The sequence below is a fragment of the Colossoma macropomum genome, unplaced genomic scaffold (assembly GCF_904425465.1).
Source record: "Colossoma macropomum unplaced genomic scaffold, Colossoma_macropomum, whole genome shotgun sequence".
Taxonomy (NCBI): Eukaryota; Metazoa; Chordata; class Actinopteri; order Characiformes; family Serrasalmidae; genus Colossoma; species Colossoma macropomum.
Genome location: NW_023494792.1, coordinates 14633024 through 14650889, shown reverse-complemented (window position 1 = coordinate 14650889; position 17866 = coordinate 14633024). Strand labels below are relative to the sequence as shown.

Here is a 17866-nt window from a genome sequence, read left to right as displayed (position 1 = left end):
ATTATATCATGCATGTATTCCTGTATGGAAGCACCTGCTTCTTTATGTTTCTCCACTCATTTAGTCAAGTTTTAATTCCTCACCTGTCTGTATATTCTTGCTCTGCTCTGCTTCAAAAATAAATATTTTTTCTTTAGGGACGCATTGATATGGAGCAGGAGTACAAGTACCCATTTTTAGTACTCACCGTTATTGGGCCCGATACCATACTGACTAACCTACTTAGAATTAAGCAGTTGTTAATGTAAATGAGGGCAAAGTACCTTAACAGTTAAACAGCTAAAATGTAGCTGATTTGACGTGCATAGCTAGCTATGCTACATTAGTTACCTTGGATTGAGTAGTGCTGCAGTGGAGAAGAGCAGGTTTAGTTCCTCGTGAGAAAAACGCTTCTGTACAGCTCTAAATAAAGTACATTTCATAGGTTGCATTGGTTCTGTCTGTCTCTTTCAACATCAGTCTCTATAGCAAAGTGACAGCAGGAATCACATCCGAGGCTGAAGCTTCTGAAGATCTCACTGGTGGAGTTGTACGTCTGAAGTCTTTTGGCTGGTTGAGATGAGTGTCCTCTAATTCCAGACAAACACTGTGCGATTTTAGAAATCTTGCTCTTTGGTGACACACACTGAACGTTTGAATAGTCCATCACGTATGGACAACACCTACGATTTATATACTCACACTGTACGAAAATGCTTAGTCCATGCTACATGAAACACAGCCTACACCAACAGCTCTGTCTGTGAACTATTTCAAATAAAGCTGTTCCATTCAAAACAACATGCTCTGTGCCGAGTGCTAGGCAAAGACAAACTAAGCAGAGCTGCTAACACTGTGCACTGAAGCTAAAAGCAGGCGGTGATGTACACGGTAGGACGATATGGTCTCTATACAGCCTATTTTACAAAAAAATCAATGTATTAATGTTTTTACCTCGCTATTCTATTCAGTCAAACAGAGTGAAGTTGGCATATATAGACTTGGGTGAGAAATGTCTCCTACCGTAGTGGGGAAGCGGCTGTGATTGTGTGTTTAAAATGGGCTAAAATAACACAGTGTAGGTCTGGCAGGAATCTGCCAGGGCGATTAGTTTAAAGTGACCGATGGCTTTGTGTCCGACCTCCACAGAGTCAAACTTCTCTGTGTGAGCAAAGCCTTCTGCACTGTGTTTGTTCATTAGCGTGGCAGTGTGCACTCGGCTTACGTCACACGGTATCAGCGGGTGTCGGAATGTTGGTACTGGTGAATTTTTATGAGTATGTTTCCACTTTTTGGTTAAATGGCTGAATAATCACAAACATTCTGGCAGATGTGCTCAGCTTGCTTCTGACTGATGCAGCAGAGGACTTTCACCTGTCTCTGAGAACGGTTTAATAGAACGCAGAAATGGATGAACCTGCAGCTTTTCAGACATGTCCTTAAAGTAGGACCTCTGCATTTCTTCATACTGACTCACCCTTCAAGGCTTCTTCTGTTGAGACAGCAAATGCTCTATCATCTCTTTGTCAGACCATGTAATCTATCCAGTTTCTGAAATGCCTTGTGTCAACAGTGTTCAACAAACATAGAAAAGGCTGAATACCACAAACCTGCATGGTGCATACCTCATCAGATTCAAATTCAGACCACCTTCCCGTCTATTTAAAGGTTTTCTGACAGGTGCTTTTGAGGACACCAACTTTTCAAAGAAAATACTCCACAATATGAAGGAAACTAATTCTTAATAACTTCAATAAAAAAATGATATTAATTTCATGTCACATTACCAAACAGCAATAATAGAGCAGCTTAGCTGATACAGAAAGAGCAGAAAGAGCCACAGTGTATTTAGTAACTTTCACCTACCGGTTTCCCGAGAGATCTGAACGAAGGCCTCCACACCGCTTTCTCCATAGTTTCCCTCAGAGGCAAGCGTGGAGACGTAGTTCCAGCCCATGGCTGTGACAATGTCCAACATTGCCTGAGCCTGGTAGGAGTCAGGTGGCACCACTCGGGAGAAGAAGTCATAGCGGGTGTTGTCACTCAGCTCCGGTGCAGTTGATGCATAGCTAATCTGAGGGATCTGTGAAGGAGAAAAAAAGAGTTCTAAGAACCATAAACTAAGATTCAGGGGTCCACTGCCAAAAGAATAATGAAGTGAGAGTGGTCCAAATAAGAGATTTCTTTCAAATATGATTACTCAGTCTTTAAAGAACTCAGTATTAGATGAATAGTTTGCTCTCCTATATACCTTTTTATGAGAACTAACAACAAACAAACAACAAAGAAAAAACAATGCAAGGCTTCACAGCATGTGGATGTTTGAACTGGGATTAAACTGGGAGATGTGCTCAGGTAATGGTGAACCTTGGTGAACTGCTGCAGGTGCCAGTATTTGAAATCACTACTCGGATATATGTTACACTACATTACAGGGTGAAAATATGGAGGTCAATAATTCAGTGGAACACCAAATTTGTTTTATTATTTCAACAACTTTATTTAAAGCTACACTATGTAAGATTTAGAGATTTGGACAAGTCTCTGGTGGAAAAGTGTAACTGCATGCAACGTGTGGAAGAACATTTTAAAACGTTAGGTGCACTTTGTAGCCCTTCCCCACGCGGATGAATTTAACTTATGCGAGCGTGTCAAAAGAGTATCCAAAGAGAACTTGAAGAAGGGGATGTCTTCTGAGGATGTAAGTGAATTGTCTACTACTGTGAACGTATCTTCATCAGTTTAATGTTAATATAGCATTTCAGACCCAAACATCAAGCCAGACCATCTTTTTGAGTCTGTGCTTGTGACAATAATATGTAAAGACTTTAAAATGATAATTGCAGGCTTATGGCTCACGGCAGCGCATGGACACCATATTTTAATGTGTTTTTTCCTTCTGACTCATTAGTGCTACCTTTTTCAACTTTAACAACTTAGACAGTGCTGCTAGTTTTTAATATGTTCATTGTGACTAAAGTCTTTTTTTCTTCCCCACAGGTAACAGTACTCAAATATCAAAATTATTTTGGGTAATTTCACAGACTTTGCTGTTAGTGATCCAGTGCCAAAAGAACAATGAAGGGAGATCAGTCCAAATAAAAGTTCTCCATCAGATACAATTACTCAGTCTTTAAAGAAATTTACAAGGGCTTGAGAAAAATTACATTTACTGTCACATATTCTTTATCAGAACCAAATAACAACGCAGGTTTTCACAGCACATGTATGTTTATGTTGGGATTATGTTGGGATTGAGCAGGTAATTAAATACTAACTAGTGCAGGTGCCAATATTCAAATACTGAAATCACCATGAAAATATGCACGCCGATAATTCAGTGGAACATCATTATTTATTTATTTATCAATTGCGTCCTTTTTGTACTTCCTCATAGGTTTCAACAGTTTGTTAATTAACTCTTACAGATACCCAAATACCACAGTTAGTCAGAGTGTGTATGCCTTAGTTTAGGTATATTCAAAAACATCAATTCATTAGATACTTATGGTTTACCAGCAGCAGGTATGAGAGCAAAGAGATGTGGGAGGTGGGGGGCTCTGGCCGGCAGAGAGGCAAGCTGGATAATGGCTCTTTGGAGGCAATTGACGGTCTGATTGATTTCTCCTCAGCCAAAAGGCCAGGCTGTCGGCCAGAGCCCCAGAGGCTGAGCTCATCGGCATTCGGTGCAAGAGACAGACAGAGAACCTGCCAGCAATACAAATGCCATTCACCGCCCGGCCGCTCAGGTACATCGCTGCTCTCTCACCCTCCACCATAAAATTGCAAGCTTTTAAATACAAATACCACAGATGACTGAATCAGCCTGTGAACTGTCAAGCATGTGTGCATACATGTGTGTGAGAATAAGGGTGGAATGGAAGGAGCTGGCATGCGTGAGCAGAAGGCTCAGTTCTACTGACATTGTTGCTAATTAAACATGTTAACACCAGAGTTCACATAGCAGATCTATCACACAATTTAGAGTCATGAGGAGGGGGATATTTGACAGGTTGTGAGATTGTGTACATTTAATGCAGGCGGTATCTGAAGTGTTTGGTCCAAGGGAAATTATAGTTGCTTCTTTCCATCAAATGAAATTCTAATTTGAATGTAAAGAAATGAATCAGTACTCAGTGGCAGTGCCTGTCAAAGAGGCTGTCAAGCTCGATAAATTACTTCTTATCTAAAAGAGCATGTCTAAGCTTATGTGAGTGATCACTGAAATCTGCATTATTTTGGAATAAATTCTCAAGGACATTAGAGGTTTTTAGTGTAAGTAATAACAGTGACAAATAAATCTTAAACCACAAGCAAAATAAAGCTTTTGATTTGTCTACAGTAACAAGCTTATTGTATATGGCCCAATAATGCAACAATGCACACTAATTGCGATATGCAATGCAGGGCCAATTACAGTAGGACAGAATATGATCTGAAAAATAAGCCGATTGTTAGCAGCTGTGCAGATGAGAGAGCCACTTGACTGTCTGCGGTTTGGCTTCTCCAGGACTGCAGAGAGCACGAGCGATAAATCATGAACTAATTCTGCACTGCTACCGTGGTCATCCAGATGTCTTCACTCTGGGTGGTAGACAATGAGTGGGGATGTTGGGATTGGGATGTGAAAGGGTGCCTCCAGATGGTTTTCACGTTTTCACAGCTTACAACGCAAGGCTGTAGTCAAGCAGTATGTACAGGCTATCAATCATTTATTTCTCCATAGCAATTCTTTTAAGTTTATGCTCATTTGAAAATTTAGGCCGCATTAACTTGAATAATGTTCCAAATTCTTTGTTTACCTGTTATCTCTTGTGTGAGCTCAATCATGCTCACAGGCCTTTGTGTTTGGCTCCATAATGGAGCTGTCAAATGTAGAAAAGCAACTCACTACTGATAGATTACATTACGACAGTACTAATTAACCTCTCAGGCAACCTTTATTTAAAATACTTCCTCCACGAGGGGTGGACACAAATTGCTGTGCAAGAGAGAGATGTTTGTACTCAGTCTTTCAGTCTTTCACTGTTTTCCCTCCTTTTTTCCCTTTATTTGACAAATGTGCCTCGTACACACAAACACGCGTCTTCTTGACTACTCACATTTCCACACCAACTGCAGCAGTGAATGAGATTATGATACTGAGATGCTCTTATGCAGGCATTGAGCAAAATCTCTACTTTTCTCTTTGCTTCTTTATTCTATATTTGTTCGCAGTGTTACTTTCTATCATATATCATAGTCTTGATTCCTGCTTTGATGAATTCCACATGACTCATGAATACTGAATTTGAGATCTAATGTGGAACTGAGAATATACTGAGTCTGATTGCTAGCTCTTTGTAGAACAAAGAATACTCAGAGCAACTGGTTTGCTTGCATTTGTCCTCAAAAGGTGTGCTGAGCCTTTCTATTAGGGCTGCTCAATATATCATCTCCAATATATATCATTATCACGATGTCGGCCTTCGCAATCAGGGGCGTTTCATCCATTAGGGGCACTGTTGTTACCAGGAGTGAAAAGAAAGAAACTTTTTCTACAATATATAAAATTTTGGCTGATATATGTCTGTGAAACTGGCTGGAGGGTCTAAACAAAATGAATGGCAATTTATAAATCATACTTACAACGGCTAGAGGCTGTCAGGTGCCATATTCTCTGTCTGTGCTGCAGGGTGCCTGTCAGCACCCCTGTGGAGGGAGGGATTTCTGATTGTCAGTCGGTTTCAGTGGACTGTCAAATTAGCAAATGAGCAGTGTAGGAAAGTACTGGTTCATGGTGCTGGAGAAAACGCACTTGACCAATCAAGTGGTGGCTGCTATACAATAAGAAGATGCTGTTTTACAATGATTGGCCATATGTTTTTCAATTCAAAGAGCCAGGTTTAGTAAGCATGGCTAATGTAACATAACCTGCTAATACAGATAAGGCACTAATATTAAATCCATTTTAACACTTGTTAAAAAAGTAAATGTTAGGCGAATTCATGTATAAATGCTACAGATCCAGCTTTAATGAGTATACCCTCAGGGGTTTTTCTAATTGTTTGCTATTTTGCTATTTTTCTGATTGTTTATCTATGTTCCCTTGTTTTACCAGTCTGCGGTATGTATTTTGATTGTTCACATTGTTGTGACCTTTCAACTACATCGCTACAGATCTGTATGTATTGGCACATCATTATACTACCTTCTCTTTTTTATCTTAGTATATTGCAATGTGTATCAGAATTAATATATTAACCAATTTAATACACAAATAATATTTTATACATAAATAAAACGATAGATAAATAAATAATATACAACATATAAACTGTTTCCCATATTTGGGTTATTTAGATCTTTAATACTGTTCATGTAACATACAGAAAATGCAGCATTGAACCAGTGCTTTCCTACACTGCCATGAACCAGTACTTTCATACACTGCTCAGAAAATGACAGCATTTTCTGTGGGAAAAGCACATAGAAAGGTGATACTTGCATTGTTTTTCTTCTATAGCTTGTGCTTGAGATTCAGTCACTGATGTTCGGCTTTGGTAAACAAGGTAAAATATCAAAAGCTGAAGTGAACAACTACTGTTCTTATCCTCACAATGAAATAACAAGTAAATGTGGTGGCATCAGTCACGTGATCATTCAGAACCATCAATTATGTAAACTTCCCACAAATCAGAATGACAGCTTTGTGGTCAAGTCCATCACAGATAAGAAACAGCCATAGCCACTGCTTAGAAAGTCAGTCTTTCTGAAGAGTTTTGAAAGTAATTCTTGTTCAGCCGAGGACTGCACCTCGCAAACACACTCCATGTGTGAACTGCCGTTTGTGTGCCATTTTCAGCTTCACACCTCTGTTTGAAAGCGCATGCTCTCCAGAGACTGCTGTCTGAGTTGAAGTGTGGAAGCATGCTTTTGGTGCTGTCTATGTCTCTCACCCTCAGTTCAGAGGGGAAACTTTGCACCTGCATTCAGCGTCTGCTAACTGAGCCATGTTAAGTGTGGTTCAGTTGGGATAATTTTGGACAATTTGTGAGTATGTTAAAAAAAAAAAATGACGCAAGCACTGATGTGAGTGGAGTTTGAGGATGGAGCAAATATAACTGCTAACATTCGGCCTGAGGAGATATCTCAGCCCTTCGTGCCACAGGTAATTTATGCTGTTTATTTGTTCAAGACTGAGCAAGCTCATTTGCACACACAATCAGACCTAGAAAAATAAATAAATAAAAACTCAAGCAGGCAAAATGAGTAGAACAATGATAAAGATTATGCATAGTCCAATACTAAAGAGATTTTCAGTGAGGAATACTCATTAATGGTGTCATTTACCCCAAAACAAGGCTAATTCAGTGTCAGGAAAAATGGCCCACAGAGCTATAAACAAATAATTATTTATTGTGTTTTCACACACATAGACATGGCATTCATATTATTTGAATCCAGAAAATTTCTTGCAGCTTCCTTTACTTCCACTGAGGTCTAATTTTTCTTGCTCCTTCACCTCTCAGTGGACAGGTCCTTTGAGTGCTAGGCTGTAGTAAGGCTCACTATGGTGTCAGAACAAAAGATGTAGGTACTGTATCTTCCGCTCTAACTCGGTCATCCAGCTCACCCTTTCCCACTACTGATGGCAATCTCCTTGTCCTGCATGCCTTCCTCGTCCAGCCTAGCCAAGTCAGCCTTTTCACTGGGTTTTTCATATCTGAAGTTCAACCCTTTCTTTAACCTGCAACAAAAATAACCCAGTTACAGTAAGCTGTTTTTGCCCTCCTCCCTGTTCCCTGTTACAGTGCATTGCCAAGGTGAATTTCAAAGTGTTACAGCTTGAGGAGCTGGATAATTATTTTCCTAATTTAAACATCAAACAGGACTTTTGCAAATAATCTCATCAAAGAATTGGGGTACAATTGCTTGATTAACAGAGATGGCAGAAGACATACTAATAATGATAACCCAAATGAGCGAATGCGATTTAAGAGGGTGATAATGAGGCGAAGGCCTGGAGGATCAGTACATTTCACTGAGATTCTGTCAGCATGAAGAAGCAAACAGGATTTGCTCTCTCAAAGGCGAGGCTGATGATTTAGAGATGGCATTAGCATAAGTCGCCCCCCCGGGCAGCACAGAAAGATATCTGCCAAGCCGAACTTTAGTTTTTGGGTCGCCTGCAATGGGGTGCATGCAGTTAAATGTGGTGTAAGAGCCACGAAATGCTAAGTTCCTCAGGGTTCTTAGCTGGAAAAGCAACAATAATGTTGACATGATGATGTGTGACTGGATGAGCTATAGGCGGTAGTTTGAATATTATCATTTCTCTCATTGCAGTAATTTAAATAGCATCATCTTTTAAACTGTAACATTTGAATGACAATAAAGTATTCACACTGCAGACTAAAGTCATTGAATGTCTTCATTGCTCCAAGGATCGACTGTTATCAAAGCTTATTCTCATATTTACAGCATTCATAACACATTCATATATTATAATATTACACTTGGTATACAAGTCCTTAATGATGATGGCTTTTTTCTGTGTGTTACACCCATAAACATTGAATTTACACATTTCCCCATTCACCCAAATCAGCCAAGACATGTTTGATGTCAGAAACTGGGCTTTAGTTTTGCACTGGAGTTACGAGATTATTGTAGATAACAGATAAGTTAATATCCCACCATGCTAACATCGTGCAAGCTTCATGCCTCACACACTTGCTTCAAAAGACACTGTTTGGCATACACAAAAGCAGTTTCAGAAAAAAGAATTATCGCCCGAATCCCTTTTGATTGTTCTTTCCACCTTAAAATGTTTACAATGTTGAGCGACAACTGGATTGTGGTAAATATATAAGTGTAAACAAGACCAATCTGAGTTTTGTCACCAGAGAATTAATCTTGGAGCCTTTTTTCTAAAGGCTGAGACATCTGCCATGGCACTTTTTTAAAAATAAAATTGTCCTAAAATTGCCTGTGCTGAGTGATGTGAAACTCTTTGCTGAGGAAAAGGTCATTCTGGCAAAACTACTGTTTTTAGCTGTGCAACATTTGTCCAGTTTCATAAATGACTATAGATTCTATAGATGAGATTATGTCATAAGTCAGCAAAGACATAAGTAATTCTTTTTGAGATGACGTCACAAGTCGCCGTGGTTTGAGGCAAGTGTATAATTTATGCAAGTAGTTTGTATAATGCTACTTATGAGACATAGGTTCCATTATGTATTAGTTATTTACTATAGCTCCAGAGCAAAACCGAAGAAGCAGACTTCAGATAACAAACTAACTTCATTTGGAGTAGGTGGAAAATTACATTAAATTATTTTTATACCAAACTATTGCTTTAGTATGGATATAATATTTTTGAAAAGATTCCATATATCATTTGACTTGGCAAGGCAGAAGAAATGAATGGCTCATTGTTAATTTGTACCTTTAGCCACTGATGACTGAGTATCAGATAAAAGTGGGACACTAGTCAGAGAGTTCACATACACATTTACTCATAACACATGGGCACATATACAATTGAGCCCTTCCAATGAAAAATATATATTAACCATTCTACCCTTTATTCTGTTTTCTATTTTTCTATTTTTTTTTTTTTGTTAAAAAGTCAAGCTATGCTTTATTTGCATTTTAGCGACCCCTTTATGTTAAAAAGAACGCCACACTATGCTTATATGATTTTTACAAAAAATGTCACATTTTCTGTTTTTTGTTGCAAGGGCTCAATTCGTGAGGACAGAGTACAAAGCCCCAGGACAGATGAGTGACAGACCATCTCATTAGGGCAAGAAAAAGATAGTGTGTTACCTGAAGGACTGTTCCCTTACAGGACTATTTAATCCTCCAGTCTCACTACCAAGTCTGGAAGGCACATAAACCCAAGAGATAAATGACTCATCACAGACAAACCTACAAACCTTTTTAGGGATTTTTCTCCTTTGGGTTATCACTGCGATAAGGTGAAATCCTCCATCTGGAATGCAGCATATGCAGCCAGTGCTGACTCATTATACTGTGCAGGTGTTAACTGCACCTTTTAGTAAAAGCCTTATGTTCTGGCTTCAACCATAAGTATGTTCCACCAAATGTACTACACTTACATTGCCCCTGCAGTCACTGAATGGAACAGCTCAGTGGAGAGATATTTTCTGGAAACCAACATGAAGCACTTTGTCACACCAGTAGTCCACTCAGTGTGAACTAATGCCCTCTACCTTAAAATGCCTAATGGAGGAGGATTTATGCTGGACGTCTTGACTTCAACAAATATTTTTTGTGCTGCTCGATGGCTCCCTGGATTCCCTTCAGACAGAAATTTATCTAACCACTCACTCAAAAAATATTAACCTTCCCTACCTTCAATCACTTTCTAATTATTAGAAGATGTGGCCCACAAAGTTACCTTACATCACAAGGAAAATTTGTCCACTTCAAAGCAAGCACACTGAAATACGGTGGCAAAATGGTTGTTCCCTAAACACTGACTACATTTTTGCAGTATATTTCGACCAATTAAAAATATTTAGCATTTTTATTAATTGGTTTAGGAAAGACAATGCACTTTGACTCCAGTTTGATTGCTACATGAATGAAGATCAGCTCAGGGGAGGGGGAGAGCAAGAGAGAGTGAAAGAGAATAGTGAGTCAACACAGCACTTGCATAATGTTAACTAGCAACTACATGTAACTAGCAGAGTTGTCCTGACTAATTAGCTGTCTCTCAGTTAAATGAATGCCTAGTCACACTTACAACAGTGATGCATCTAACATTTAAGTTAGAGATGAGTACTGAAAAATATCTTAAAAAGAGGACATATGAGGAGGATGACAGACTGCACAGGTACTCTGACTGTGTAAATGAATGCCTTTAATATGCAAATGATTTTGGTTCTGACTGACTACTGGGCCTCATTCAAAAAGCAGCCTGGCTGAAACACTCTTTACAACTTCAGCGTGAGTAGGCAGGGCTAAACTGCTGTTGGTTGAATGGGCAGATATGTAAAACACTGAATTCCAGATAGGCTGCTTTTGCATTTTAGTTTTCATATATGGACTTTAAGGACTGGGGAGTGAGTGGTGTGTTTTGAAACTGTACAAATATATATGTATAAAACACTTTTGGTTGTGAAGGAGTGAAGGAAAAGTTGTTTTTCAGTGATATGGGTCCTTAAAGATTTGTATGTAACTGACATACCTACACAGTCTTATACATCATAAAAAAAATTGTGTATTTGTAACAGCCAAATACAATCATTATAAATAAACATTACGTATATCAACTATTCATGCTTTTAAATCAGAGCCCACTAATGAACTCCCAACACATGAATGTGGATACTAGGGAGCAGTGTCCAAACCAGTCTGTACAGAAAATGAAGAGAAAAGTCTTGCATTTTTCCTCTCTTTTTCTAAGAGTTAATATTCACTTCACTATTTTTGTAAAATATAAGTAACATCTGCCAACAAGCAGCCATGAAGCTGCTATATTTAATTCTATGTTAGTTCTTGGTCAGACTGAATATTGTTTGTTTTTTCCCAACCCTACAGGATATCCAGTTAGTATTTGTTTGATGCACAGGTCAGCAGAGTCATACAATGAATAGTTGAGATTTTGAAGGAGTGCAACTCATGGCCTCTGCGAGCCTCTGCTAACCACTCATGACAAACTTCTCTACATCTCAATGCAAATACATTTACGTTCATCTTCACAGACACATAAATCAGCCTTTAGATAACAAACTAACTTCAAGAACAAAAGCACAATATACTTTAACAGTGGTCTAACACAATCAAATCTGAGATAGCAATGAGTAATGAATGCAGAAAGTGGCAGAGTGTACTTCAAGCTTAGGCAAATGGATACCTGTGGTATTTGGTTGGCATTTACAAATGTAGCCCCAAGATATGGGGAGAACAAAACGCAAAGAAGGAAGAAGGAAGACGTAGCAATTAAGGGAAATCTCAGCTCTACTGCCTCCCTCAAATCCAGGCTGGGTTATGTAAGACTTGTAGGGCATGAGACAGTACCATCCATCACCAACCTGCAAATTACCACCATACTCTCGCACATTCTTGTGTTTGTAATAAGCAAAGTAAAAATCGAGAAAAAAAAAATCCATGCTTCTGAGTAACACATTTAAGAGAAGAAAGTGTAGAAAAAAAGGTCCACTAATAAGGAGCAAATCAATTTAATATTTCCTACATTCATATAGCATACATATAAACACAGCACAGACTCACTTTTATTCTCAAGTGACAAATGCAGACATTAATGCAAAAATGATGAGGCTAAGAAGCAGAAATGTGAGTAGGATTTTCAAACCGAGAAGATTAAACAGGAGAAAATGCTGTTGGTTTCATATGTAAATAGAAGTCTGCTTGCAAAAGGGTACATTCTACTTCACAATTAAGCCGCTTTCTAAAGCACTTACTGAAGCTACTAACTTGTATCTGCGCCGTCTGTCCATCTTGACTGCTGTATCATAGATCCTTCATCATGAGCAATATAGAACCTGCCAATCAGATGAGCAATTTCCACAGTTGGGCACAGACAAATCATCAAAGCATACACTATGAGGTTGGTGGCCTTTTTCGAGTCTGTCAAACAACCCCTACCCTACCTCCGCCTCTACACACATGCACACACACATTCTCACAGAACAGAGCCTAAAATGACATCCTGGTTTGATCTGTACCCTGAGAAGGCATCCAGTTGTCAGCATGCATGAGTGTTAGTCTTGATAGTTGAGCATAACAAAATTGACGGAGAAATGGGACAAGATGAAAAATGCCATGGCTAATCAGCGTATTCACTGAGTGAGTGAAGTGTGGTGGCCTCAGGAGATAGTCTGTCACCCAATGACCAGCCATCAAAGACCTTTAATACCTTTGATGGTGATGTTGTGCTATGAAAAGCATGATAACTTCAAACCTGGAATGGCTGATTAAATCTTCTCTTACATTTGACGTAAATAAAGCATCTTCTTGAGGTACTCTTCTATTTTTTCTGGAAGCTGTTGGGTGCCTCATTTTCTAAGCACAACTACTGTGCCCCATTGCGCTCAACAAAAAGGTTTTTACTTCACTTACTGCTTTACAGACATTAAACACATCAATAAGTTAGGGATGCACCAATATGAGAACAGTGGGCCAATGCAAATATCTCATATTTTTCATGAGCATGCATTTATGGCCAAAAGTATGTGGATACTCCTCCTAATTATAGAATTCAGGTGGTTGAGCCACAGCCAATCAATCACATAGCCATGTAATCTCCACAGACAAACACTGGCAGTAGAAAGGGTTGTACTGAAGAGCTCAGTGACATTAAACACAAGGTGCAAAATGTGTGTAGAGCAAGGAGGCTGGATGTACATGTGAGCAGACTTTAATAAACAAAACAAACTGGCAAAAATACAAAGTAACAAACTACAAAGTCTAAACAAAACACAAGCACATGGCTAAAAAGCACATGGCTGCAACACAGGGGAAGAAACAGATGAAGACAGGGGATAGAGGAAACCATGACAAGAGGGTTTTCTGGGAGGTCTGGGACCCCCTAAGTAACCTCTTAGACCCTCTAAATGTGTCAAAATCAAAATTCTAACAAACTTATTATGATGTCATGCTGTCCATTCGGGTAAATTAGATGCTCAAATACAAATTGAGGGAAGGGTCATTGTTTAACCTGCTTTTCCCACAAAACAGTAAGCATCTGTCTTTGGTATTTTTAACTAACTAGTGATGCAGCACTGGTCTGCTTCAGGTGGCGCTGTAGCAAATTGGTTTACACAGTTAGTCCCTCATAGCAACTGTAACTATGCCTGGGATACCTCTAACAATCTTTACAATATGCTGCAGCATATTGTAAATCAAATTGTGAATCTGAAAACTCACCCAATTTCCCAAGAGATTTGTGGAAAGAGTAAACTGTTAGCCCATTTCTCAAACCAAAGACAAAAAGGGATGTATAAGATCTCAGTTAATGTGTGGAAGACCACATTACTAAACTAGAAAGGAGCATTTTCAAAAGACAAATTGTTATACCAATTAATGCCGCTATGGGCGAGTGAGTTAGCGGCCCGACAACGCTAGAAAAGTCAGCCAATATAGGACCTCCCAAATACCAGAGGATATTTCGCACACTGGTTAAACATGACACTATTATAGGATGCCACCAGTGTCACAAGTCAGTTTGTGAAATTTCTGCCCTGATAGAGCTACCCTGGTCTACTGTAAGTGCTATTATCATGAAATGCTTCATGAAATGGGTTACCATGGCTGAGCAGCCGTACATAGGCCTAACATCACTATATACAATGTCAACTGTCAGATGGAGTGCTGTAAAGCATGTCATCACTAGACGGAAGATAAGCTACCAGAACGCATACTGCCAACAGTAAAGTTCGGTGGAGGAGAGGTAATGGTTTTTCAGGATTTGGGCTAGGCCCCTTAGCTCCAGTTAGGGGAAATATTAATTTTAGACAATTATATAATAATAAGCTGTAGGATTACAAATGCAGGAAAATGAACAAAATGCATTTATTCTAGTGCAGTATCCCAGTGTCTAAATCTAAAAATCTGTCAATTTTTTTGAAGTAATTATCTGCTGATACTGATATAGTGCGATAACGCAGCCTTACAACAAATCACTTATTGCTCAAAAACATGGTTCTTTCGTAACTGATGTTTCCAGAATTCAAATTCAAAGGAGAAGAAAATGTCTTTTTCATTCAAATTTCAGAAATGCTGTACCATGGTTGTAATGCTGTTGTTCTAAATCCTGTTACCATTTTTTACAGTCATGCATGTAGCACTAGTGTAAATAAAATGAGAGAATCAGATGTTAACCTTGAAAAATTATGTATGATGTAATACAACCAATGCATAGACCATAAAATACTTCCCCTGTGAGCGTTATTATTTCTTAAGTCTCTGTACAGACCTCAGACGTCTAACAGGAATACAATTATATGAAGCATACATGGGGAGAACACTCCCTTTGGGCCACTATAAAAATCCTCTTGTCACGTCCTCTTTCACTTCAGCTTGAACATCTTCAGAAACTAAAGGAAGCATGTTTTCAGGAAAACTGAAAAAAACAACAGGCTTTTTTCATTTTCAGTGGTACTGACAGTACATCCCCCTTTCTCTCATGAAGAGGTCACCTTTCATACATGAACTTTGGCCACAGAGTCATAAAAAAAGAACTTATAACACAGAGTAACCTCGCTCAGTTATAATCACAGATTTATATTATAACTAACTTCAATTTTGCAGTTGCATTCTTGTCATACACTGACTGGGTATTTTTCCAGATTTTGCTGCATAATTTTACCCCGAGATAGTCTCCACAGCCTCAGATGGGGAGTTGCGACTATGTTTGGATCTCTTCGAGCAGAAGCATACTGTTTGTTATGGCTGTGGCTCATTAGGTTTGGCCATAGCTGCTGCCAGTGTAACAGAGCCCCCTGGTGTGGTAATTGCTGGACTCCAGCCAGAACCTTCCACGCCATCTGATGCTCCTGTGCTTCAGTGCAGGTGCTGCAAATAGTGTCTGACTGCGACTATCAGACCATGGTGTGCTTTAGGCCCACCTACTGACAGCAGAATACAACTGAGAGCATCATCATAACATTGCACAAACTGGATATTTACCTCAGGATTTCAGTTGACTACGACCAAGGATTATAGCATGCAGAGTATTGCAAAGTGCTCTGTTAACGCAACAACTAAAACTGATCTACCAATTCTGTACATCCATTACAGTTCAATAACACTTAAACAACTACTTTGTAAGCAATGTGACACCGATCTTTTCAGGTCCTACTGTTACTTTGCAATTGTTTAGTGGGTAGAAATTGATCTCCTAATCTGTCGCATGGCAGCGCTAGCTTTTTCAGCATATCTGTCCCACATTAGTTCTTCTTCACTGAAGCTTGGCTGTGTTTTGTCGTAAAGTGCTAAAAAGGAAAAGAAAGCCTTAAGGCTGTGTGACTCAACAGCATAAAGTGACCTTTGTGAGTACTGCTGTTCTCAGTCAAACAAATGTTTTTTACTTGGTAAACTCCTGGCACCCAGAGTTAGAAATGATTTTCCACTGCTCACTTGGCTCTTGTCAGTGTGGCCCTTTTAAGATGGTGTAATCTGCTTGTTGCATTTGGTGAATCGCTCCTAAGCTCCTAACTGGGAGAATCAGTGCAGCACATGGATTCTTTCAGTGCCAAATAGCAAAGGAGCAGCATGTCCTTCCACTAAATGTATGATAGATTTTGCATGAATATATACATCAATTGCGTCATACTATGGGAAATGATCAGTGCTATGCATTTGCAACAGTTGTGACAGATATACAAAATAAGCTAGGAAAAAGCATTCTATTTTATGACCCATCCATACCAATACACGTTGCATCGTTGTAAATACTTTAATAAAGGCCATCCGCATAGAGTCAAACATATTTTGCATTGACCCACCACTGTTAAGTTTATGTAATGGCTGCTTAATTCATATTAGAGACTGTTAATTGTTTATAATGAGGCATAAAAAACTATAAAATCCACAAATAAATATGGATGATCTTCCCATTACACTTTCATTTTTATAACTATCCTCTTCAATGTAAGATACCATATATATACCATCATATACCAAGCTACTGGCGTACTAATGCATGTTCTTAGGCTTCATTCTCTAATAGCCTGCTGCAAGTGCTTTTCCTGGTGAAGGTCAGGATTCTTAGTCCTGGATCGACATAAAATGACAACACCATAGAGCTACCATGTAGCTTGCAATGCTTCGACCCCTGAGGGAAAACTAAGAATGTCCTTCATCTTACGCAAACTTTTGCAGGATGTCCACAAAATGTTTCAGTTGACTGAGGGATACTATGTTACAGCACAGTAAGTGGTATCTTTTTATTGAACCATGAGCAGCTAGATTGGTAAAGTCCACCCTAAACTGGACTGGTATAATACTGGACTTTCCTAAAACACAAAAATGCAAGTGGTGATGGAAGATCATAAAACAGTTACTCAATTCCACTCCAGAGACCAACCTTCTATTTCTGTGAGGAGAAGCCAAGGGATTTCCTGTGTCCAGGTGCCAAACAGTTGGCCTGATCATGCTTCCTTTTATGAAGGCATTGTGCCAACCAGGATCAGACTGATCATATGGAGCTTGAGGAGAATTCCAATTCCGGGTAAGATGAGGTAAAAATAAATACAGAGTGAAAATGTATATGCAATATATGCAGCTAGTTTAATTATTTTTCCCCAGGACTACATTTTCAACACCACCCCTCAAAAGTAATAACATGCCTACAGCCTAAATGTGCATAGTCACTGTTAAAGAAATGATAAGCCATTTGTTGCTTCCAGTGAAGATGAAAGCTACGACTAATAAGCAGCAGAAACTGAGAAATGGAAAAAAAAATAAAAAATCTGGAAGTTGTTTTACTTAAATGTAAAATTTGCCTGAGCTGCTTTCAAGTGTTTCTGCAGTGCACTTTATCCTTATGTCCATGAAACTGAAAAGGTTATTAGCAAAACAACATTAGAGCATGAGACTAGTCAAATTCATCACGTTGGAAGTAGTAGACCTAAGGAGGGTGCAAAGGGCTTGTTTATACAGTCAAACTCCAGAATTAGTGGCACCCTTCCTGAAAATGAGCTAAAAATAATATATTAAATAAACCTCATGCAATGAATGATATTTCAAGCTTAAATAAATGAGAAAGTTGTCTATTTTTATTTTTATTCTTTATTTATATATGATAATGCCTCCCGTGCTGAAAATAACAGCACTGAGCCACTTTCTGTAACGCTTAACCTTACAGAAAGGTTGGAGATCACTTGAGGCATCTTGGACCACTCCTCTA

At 38.9% G+C, this 17866-nt stretch overlaps 1 protein-coding gene across 1 annotated transcript in view; it reads right to left on the bottom strand.

Annotated features, from left to right (window-relative positions):
• The window catches only part of grm8b (glutamate receptor, metabotropic 8b), a 129837-nt gene that overhangs the window by 94746 nt on the left and 17225 nt on the right, over positions 1-17866 (bottom strand). Inside the window, exon 2 of the mRNA XM_036576136.1 lies at positions 1846-2062. Within this exon, the coding sequence (XP_036432029.1) occupies positions 1846-2062 (217 nt within the window). The remainder of the gene's footprint in view (positions 1-1845; positions 2063-17866) is intronic.